Source organism: Vanellus vanellus (assembly GCF_965231255.1).
Source record: "Vanellus vanellus genome assembly, chromosome: 8".
Classification (NCBI taxonomy): domain Eukaryota; kingdom Metazoa; phylum Chordata; class Aves; order Charadriiformes; family Charadriidae; genus Vanellus; species Vanellus vanellus.
The window spans coordinates 21,321,506-21,330,657 of NC_138913.1; the positions used below are offsets into that span (position 1 = coordinate 21,321,506).

General features: G+C 38.4%; 1 protein-coding gene across 3 annotated transcripts in view; it reads left to right on the top strand.

Annotated features, from left to right (window-relative positions):
* Nucleotides 1–6,648, top strand: part of PAX3 (paired box 3) — a gene marked incomplete at its 5' end in the record, with an annotated part of 80,851 nt that extends 74,203 nt beyond the window's left edge. For all 3 annotated transcript variants that reach the window (XM_082487062.1, XM_082487063.1, XM_082487064.1), the window contains 2 exons: nt 5,393–5,639; nt 6,171–6,648. In XM_082487062.1, coding sequence (XP_082343188.1) covers nt 5,393–5,639; nt 6,171–6,205 — 282 coding nt within the window. In that variant the 3' untranslated portion in view covers nt 6,206–6,648. The remainder of the gene's footprint in view (nt 1–5,392; nt 5,640–6,170) is intronic.
* Between the last annotated feature and the right edge of the window lie 2,504 nt (nt 6,649–9,152).

The following is a 9,152-nucleotide window of genomic DNA, read 5'->3' on the forward strand; positions in this document are numbered from 1 at the left end:
ATGTAATATTGCCATATTTAAGCATTTGAAGTCACGAGTCTATAGTCTCTGAGACTGCCTGAAAAAGTTTTGAGATATTTAATTTTATATATATGCACTTAGGTATTCATATATATATATTTATATATATATAAATTGTGAGTATATGTTCCTCTTTGAGGTGTTTTACTTTTTTGGTTGTCTTAACATTTTTTTAAGCTTTTCCGTACAACCAGGAGCTTGATAATTAGCTTCTATTTGACTTATTTTGATAACGTTATGTAGCCCTGTGACTCCCTGATCTAGCACCTGAAAAAAGACACAAGTTCAGTGACAGACTGTGATACTGTTGTGAACATTAGTAATCTTCTGTAGATAAAAATATAATTCATGAAGTATCAAGTTATCCTCTTAATTACCCTAAATGTACACCAGTGCACCTTCTCTAATTTCAGTGTAGCTACCACTGATGTCTAGTGGTGTGAAATCAGTATGAGGTCTCATTTATATGAGCATGCAGAAGGTCAGATCATCAGATGTTCAGAGTCAGTGTATTTGCTCCTATTTTCATTAACCAAGTATGTGGTTCCCAGTGCTTGCCATTCGGCATGAAAATGCTCTCTTTTAGGTTTCTTCATATATTTGGCAGAAATATTCATATATAAAAAATGTATCAGCAACAGGGTTCTAGGATCCTGTAGGTATAGATCCATGGAGCTAATTTAATTAATCTTCTAAAATCTCTTATTCTAATGCATTAGAACCACCCTTTTTTCATTCTTGCTTATGCAATATTTTGTTTTTGAGAGATTTTTCTACAGTGTGAAGAGTTAACAGCAGGTAATGCCATTCATCTCAGAAAGAGTTTGAAATTTTCAGTGTTAGTGATGAATGAGGGTATCTGACCCACATCTGTTTTACATTAGAATGGAACATTGCCCTGACATCGTTAGGAGCATTTGTCAAGATTCCCTGGACAGAGCTTCTGTAAATTACATGCTGCAAATGTGTCAGGGTCAGATAAGAGGATATCATTAACTCCACTAAAGTTTACTCATGATTCTGTCAGTTCAACTTAATACGTTAACTGCCAACAATTTTCCTTGAGCTGTTTCATTAAATCTTTCATTCACAGGAGGGGAAAAAAACGTATCACTGTACCAAAAAAATATTGCACATGTTCTTTTCTCATAAATCATATTAATTGCAGACATGGTCACAAAGCATATTAAATGCAGGCATGCGTAAATGAATTAAAACATATGAGAATTTTATTGTGCCTATGGTAGGTCCTACATCTTAAAATACCAACTGCATTAACAGGCATAACACTTCGTTTAAATAGAATAAGCTTTTTCTCAGTTTAATGACCTTTATTTTGTCAATAACAGGAATATTTTCTAATAGCTGATAATGGAGCAGATGCTGCGTACATGGTCTTTAAGGCTTTCATTATTCAATTTCTCTTTCTGGATCACATCCTCAGCTAGTGATGCTGTGCTGACCCCACCAGCAAGGGATTTGTCCTAATGAATATTTTGGATTGCTTGGGAGGTGTTCTCTGAAAACTTTTCTGTAGAGTTTGGTTGTTGCAGTTCACTGTCTTCTCTTTGCTTATTCCTAATTGCACCTTTGTTTTCTAATAGAACTATGTAATCAATTATATGTCCTGTATTTTATTAGATAAGCTTAAAGGCTATGTGTCAACACTTCTGCGTGTGTTTTTTAAAAAAATGAGAACAAAACAGATTGTAGTCAAAAAACATACAGCCTGATTATTTTATTTTTTTTTATATATAGGTGTTCTTTACTAAAATAAATTGAACAGTTACAGCAGTATTTGGTTCGAGGTGTTAGATCAGCCCTTGATTTTTCTTTCAACTTCTTTGGGATCCAGATCAGCGAGGCTGACAATTACTACTTGGGCTTTCCCAAAGTAATTAAAAGGGAAGTACATATTTTCCAGTAATTTGGATGGTATATGCATTGAATAAATTTATTTTCTTCTTTAATGATTGAAAAAAAAAAGTCAGATCTGTTTACCTATGTAGAACTATACTGTTTGACACCAGCAGAAGATCCGAGTTGCAGAATCCAGATCTTCGTGTGTCTCTTGTGCACCACTAAGCTGAGGGTGCCGAGCATCTTGCAGACGTGGCCCATTAATGGCTTTCTAATTGATTAGGTGAAAGTCAGCTATGCCCTTCCTGTAACTCCTTGTATGGGTGATAAGGTCATGGCACATACCCTACGAAAGACTTCTGCCCTGAGGCTACTTCCCTTATAGCTTTCAAAACAGACGTGACCAAAAATCTAATTATTTAGATACTAATCAACTGCAGGATGATTCTGAAGGCCTCTGAAGAAGATATTTCTGAAAAGATGGTTACTGTTCAGACTTCAGTTTCCTCCACCTCAAAGACAAAGAGCTGTGTCAGTTCTGCTCCAAAGTGTCTATTGGGTGCACGTGTGCTTAATAAAAAGATGCCTAAAGACTTGTATTATCTGATTAATTTAAATTTTTTAAAGTAAATCTCATCAAATGCTAATTTTAGTTTGTCAGAGAAGATAAGTCTCCATCCAAATATAGATGCTACTGAAATTTGAGTGGCATTTGAGACCAAGTTGGGATCCAGGTTTAAATTTCAAGGCTAGTCTCGAACTCTAAAATAACTTCCAATCCCAAAGTTTTTGAGTTCACAGGTTTTTTGCTGGCAAAGTCCATATAATGTTGTCTTGGGCTCTATTCTATTGAAAATATCAAACAGGAAAAACGTTTAGTTGGTAAAAAAAAGCTATTTGCCCAACTCAGCAATTGATCCTAAAAGCCCAGGTTGAGAGAGCGTGTGATGTGAGAGGGCTCAGGTAGAGAAGACTGCCATGGGGACTCCAGCGGGGCTGCCAGGGCGGTGCGAGCCCAGCCCCTTCTCCCTGCTCTGGAACTCGGAACAGAAGGTGGTAAAGCCCCGTAAATATTGGTGTCACATAGGTGCTGCGCGGGAATGGAAAGGACTGCGCACTTATTTCAGATTCCTGGTAAACTATGTGGGTTTTAAACTGTAGTCAAAACCATGATACTTGAGCCAACATAAATATTTTCCACAGTAGTAATTTTCAGTGTAAATATTTAAGTTAAGCTATGTTTTTTTTTTTGTGGATCTTTCTCTTCTTTTAACTCTGTTAGTGTTAATTTTAAAGGACAAGGATTACTATAACCTAAATGAACGTACCTTCTAGTATGGTATCCTGCTGATGCAATGGCATTAAGCACGTTAGATTTTCAGGACCAAATAATTTTTTAAAGGTACAAGAAAAATATTTGCAATTCCTCAAGTAGAAAAACTTATTAAAATTTCCAAAGATTATTTTAGTACTTTTCAGGAATCAGTTTTTAGAAGAAAAAGTTGAGAGCCCAGTTATTACAGCTTTTAGGGGGTTTGGGGACAAAATGCTGTGCAGGTTGCTGTGTAAATAACATGATTTTTTCAATCTGTGGTGATTCCAGAAATTTTTAAAATTGTTTTATGTTAACCTCAAATTCTTTTAATAGGTTTTGTGCATTGCAGAGATTATTTGAATTAAATAGAAAATATCCTATAGCCTGAATCCAAATTCTTCTTTTGTGTTTTTAACTTAAAAATTATAAGATTTCAGTATCTAAATGAAGTCTTTGGATATATTTTGACACTTCTTTTTGCATGAATACTTCAGTTTGTGAAACATTCAGAAAGTACCATCCGTTAAACTCTTGTTGTTCTGCTTAGTGAAACAGAAATGAACATTCTAGTGCTGTACGTAGTAATTGAACTTCTTAGTCTTTTTTTTTTTCTTTTCTGGTGAGATGTCTTGGGTGCATCTGATGCAGAAATGTTTTGTGTTCTTGATGCAGGTGTTGGGGTGTCTCTTTTTGAAGTACTCTGCTTGTGCCTCTTGCTCTTTTCCTTATCAGACGTGTAAGACCTGGATAGGTCTTCCTTCCTACTTAAATCACGATCCCTGGGGCTTGTTTCATTTATTTATTAAAAAACAAACAAAACTCAGAGCTGGGACCACAAGCTCCCTTCAATAATAATCCCTTTTCTTTTGCGATGGAAAATAAATATAATTCACGAAGGAGCATCAGAGCTTCAGAAGCCAGACATGTTCATATGAGCATAGATTTATTCTTTATAAAATAGACTCCAATTTTAGTAACTTCTTTGTAGTTTATGATAAAAAGTGCAGTAAAGCAAAATTATTATTAGCAAATAGCATATGTCAGATATTTGTAATGCCTTTTTGGAGGAAGAACAACCTGTAAATTATCAGAATATGCTGTTTTGGCAGAAGCTGTACATCATCCATCCGTTATAAGCGGCAGACTTTTTCTCAGGCCCTGAAGTGCAAGTAATTTCAGCAGAAGGAAGCAGTTTTCTCAGTAGTACTTATTTTCAAAACCTACTAGAGATGTGCCGGGAAAGGAAATGCACAGCAACCTGTAGTGCAAGGGATTTTTGTGCAACGATACCTTATCACTGTAGCTTCCTCCACTCCTGCTTGGAGGCACAGGTGTGTTTGAAATTTTTTTTGCTTTTCTACTGGAAATTATGGCCTAGAGGGCTGGGGTTTTATAGGGACAGGCACGTATTTTCCTGTAATCTCTTTGCAACTAATCTTGACTCCTGGTTTCATCACTGTTTGTGTACAAGCAGCTTATTAAGGGAGTCACAGTCAACTTGAAGCCAGTCTGGAATGTCTGACCATTTCTGTTGGGTCCTCTAACTCAGCGGATGAAGTTGAGAACTGGTGTTATGACCAGCACTTTAGTCTTTCACGTTCATTTTTCCCCAGGCCAGCACACAGGGCATGCAGCAGCAGGAGTTACGGCTGCTCTAACCCTTCCCTACATATTCATGTTGTTCTGGGTCCTGGGGTTCTTTGTTACTTCCGTCAGTAGCGTTGCTGTGATCCTCTCCAAATTAATTTCATTGAAATGACTGCTATATTAGGGAAAAAAAAAAAAAATCGTGAGCTTTTTCCCAGCTTTTTTGTGTTTATAGATCATGCAGGACAGCATGGCTAAAACGCCACTATTTGCTTCTTATTTTCTTCTAATTGAGTCCTCGAGGAATAAACATCTGCAGAGATCCCAGCTGGGGCATGGGAGGATCAGACTAAAATCATAAAAGTTTTTAAAGTTATTTTTCCTTATTTGCCCTTGGTATCACTTTTTATTGGTTGTTAGCCATCAGTTTTTTATTTTGGTGGATGATGCAACCAAATTCCACTTCCTCTTTGGATTAGATACTCAAAGCACAGTTTGAATACCAACTTTAGGAAATCAAATGATAGACTTGAGAAGTCCTGTGGCTCTGTAAGAGATACAGTTCTTCACATATTTTAACTCTTTCTATGATTCGACCTTTCATTTTAGGTAATGGGACTCCTGACTAACCACGGTGGTGTGCCTCACCAGCCCCAAACTGATTATGCCCTGTCCCCTTTAACCGGGGGCCTGGAGCCCACCACCACTGTCTCGGCCAGCTGCAGCCAGCGGCTAGATCATATGAAGAGTTTAGACAGCCTGCCTACATCCCAGTCCTACTGCCCGCCGACCTACAGCACCACAGGTTACAGCATGGACCCTGTCCCAGGCTACCAGTACGGACAGTACGGACAAAGTGAGTATTGGACGTTTGCACTGCAAAGTGCAATATTGTACTCGTTTATCAGCAGGCTGCATTTTCTGCCTGTAACAAAGGGAATTATGAGCAGAGATCCCAATGGCTGACTACTACTTCTCTCCAAAGCTGAGCGGAGTGCACTGGTGAGATAGCTGATTGTTTGAGCAAGATTTCTGCTGCATAATTATTTTCTTAAGTGATGTCAACAACATCTTGATGTTATTAATTGTTGAGACATGAAACCTGATTGCCATTAGGTAAAACATAAGGGTTGTCCAAAATGAAATAACCACTGGCATTCTGCTATTAGAAACACATGTTCTTAATGAGGTCAGCTCAAGAATCATTACAGTATATAATCCCAGATACATAAGAGTTTTGTCAAACTTGTCCTAGGAATAAAAATATTAGTCCCTTTCCTTTGATATATCAGTATTAAATATGACAATGTCAACCTGTAGTTGGCATGGCCCCATGCTGTGAGGTTGTCACAGCATGACTTAAAAAGCTTCTTTTGCTTTTTTGCAGGTGCCTTTCATTATCTGAAGCCAGATATTGCGTAAATGAACTGTCCACTTCAAGTTAAAGCTGGTCTTGTTTTCCGGTCTCACTCCAAGGCTTGGATACGAGGGATCTTCTCAACACACTGCAGTCTAAACTGGGGCAGTCCCACTGAGAGAAGCAGGCTTGTGATGTTCTCTCCAGTCATAGCTTTTAGTAGACTTTTGAAGGCTGGACAAAGCTATACAGAAGACAAAGGCCAAAAGCAATAATGATGAATAAATAAATGTGACATGGTTCATTATAAGTGGGTATACAAAACAGAGCAGTATTTAATATCACTGCCTGGCAAAACATTCCATTTTTTGTGGTTGAAATTAATGTGCATTGATTGGGACAAACGGAACATTTTGAAACTTAGAGCAGTTGAGCTCTGCGTACTCTGACTCATCTGACATCCAGTGCTGACTTTAGTCTAACTTTAAAACTGCTCAGTTTCGGAAGCGAGGGCAAGAGAACCCCTTTCATTTTACACACTGGAAATTGTCATCAAGAGGAAATGTCACAGTCCGTAGGAAGCGAGGAAAAGTGCGAAAGACTTCCAGAGCAACTTATTGGTTACCTTACCACGCTTTTGTAATCATGCTGTCAATAAACATCACTTACAAGTTTTGCTTTACTGGGAGATGAGATCTTGTGTAACATGAAAAACAGATTTTACCTTTTTTGTATGTGGAGTTTTCCTAGTCCGTTGTACCTTTTTGAACAAACATGGGAGAAAAAAAATCAACAACAACGCGACTGATTTTTCACGACTGCCTAGCAATGTGCAATACTGTGTACCTCACACAAACTTTGGGATCATCCAAAGTTAGATAGATAGAATCAGAACTATATTTTTGCAGGTACTTTTATTTTTGCAGTGCATAATTCCTGATGATAAAATACAGAAATGTTGCAGTCTGCTGGACAACTAAAATCCAGCTTGCTAACCATGATTTAAAGGTCATTTTCAGGAAACAATACGAAGAAATGATTACGTTTACATTTTTTTTTTTAGTGATGTACAGGACATGGGCAGAGATGGACCTGTATTTGACACATTTGTTTAAATTATACAGCGATATCCAATATAGAAAATATAATTATAGGAACCAAGGTTTACACGAAGTTTGCGTTGTGACATTTTAGAATGTCAATAAATTTGTGTTTTGTGATGTTGAGAGGAAGAGGAAGATGGAAGGCGGTGTTATTTATTTCTCTCTATTCTTGGAACAAAGAGGGAGGCAGAACACAAATACATTCCTTTTAGCGTTAAGGACTATGACGTAGTGAGTTAGACTAGGTTCAGTACAGAGGTTAGTTCACACATTGGTCTTAAGGGTGATGGAAAAGTGAAATACTAGCTTTGTGTTGCAGCCTCTACAACAACACACGTGTTGTAAAAAAAACAAAAAAAACAACAACAAAAAAAGAACAAAAAGAAAACAAAAAACAAACGTCTTTCATGTAAAAAGTTCAGTAAATATTTACTATTTATAATGAATAAACATTATGAAGACTTGCAAAGCACTGATGATTTTGTCCTAAAATGTAGTATTGTGCTAAATACATCGATACATTTTAATCTGAATATCATGAAGAAATAAACCATGTTATCTTCAACGCAAACTGTATTCATTATGTAAGTGTATTCTGCACACATCCAGGGCTGTGGGAGCCTCAGTGCCCGGTGCTGGTAAAGTGCCACTCCTGGCTCTGAGGCTGTTGATGAACTATGCCTTTTTCAAGTGCTATTGGTATCAGTGCTCCGTCTTCCCAACAAGAGAAAAGTTTTGTGCCTCCGTGGTGCATTTAAAAGAAAATATAATAGGCTTAAAGCCAGCACAAGCAGAGCAACTGGGATGGCTTCATGTAATGCAGGAACTTTGTAATCGGTCACGGGTGGTATCTGTCCTGATTTTTTTTTTTTTCTTCCTTAGAAGCCTCGAGAATTGTGTAATAGGCTTGCACCCAAGCTGATTGAAACACGGGGAAGACCCTTCAAAATGAATGGAGTGAGTTTTAGTGGCACATCAGCGTGTGAGGGAATTTTACTTCACACTAGGCTTGGTGGACATTTAATTTCTTCACCATTTTGTGGGAGGTGTAACTACCTTAAAGTTCTTCCAGCTCCTATTTCTGTGTGCATTTTATTTTTGTTTTATTTTTAGTTTGTTCTTTTAACTCTAGTCCTCTTCTGTTGGAAGAGCAAGGAATATACTTTTTGAAAAGAGGACATTAAAAAAAATGCTGAAAAATAAGGAAAGGAGATTTCTTTTTTCCTTCCAGTCTATGTTTCTCTGATAGGCCTTTCATTTCTGTGACAATTAAAATTTAGGTCTTTTATTAATACTGATTCTCTACTCTAAACTGCTAATTTTTCTGATTTTTTTTTTTCCCAATGTTCCTTCCCCTCCTGGAGGACTTGGCCCTTGGCATTGGTCTTGCGCGCTAGGCTTGCTGCAAAGGCCGAATAAGTCCCTTTTTCCCCACTTGCAATCCCTTTGCTGTGAAGTAGAGGATAAAAGCTTGCTTGCTTGCACGGTTTGGAAGTGGGTGATGTCTGTACGAGCGCTCCTTCCCAGAAAGGGCGTACCTTTGCCACAGGATGAATGAAAAATGCAACCTCCGCTGTCTGCCCTTTGCTGCTGCGGCAGCTGGGGCAGCGGGACAGAGCTGAGATTTCCCCCTCCACCCCTGTGGTGCTGCTGGTGAGGTGCTTTCCTGACCTGACGTTAGGCAGGGGGCATTTTGGCTGCTCCGTCCTCTCTTTAAGTGTTTCCCAAGCACTTCCTTGCATGAGAGGCCAACGCAGAGCAGGAGAGCCTGGAAACAAGACAGATAAGGAGAAAACCATCCAGCCCTCCTGCAGGCAAACTGCGAACGGGGAACTGGGAAGAGCTCTTCCCGGAGGAAATGAGGAGCCTGGTGCAGAGGCACTAAGCAGTTTCCTGATTTTATGGTGCA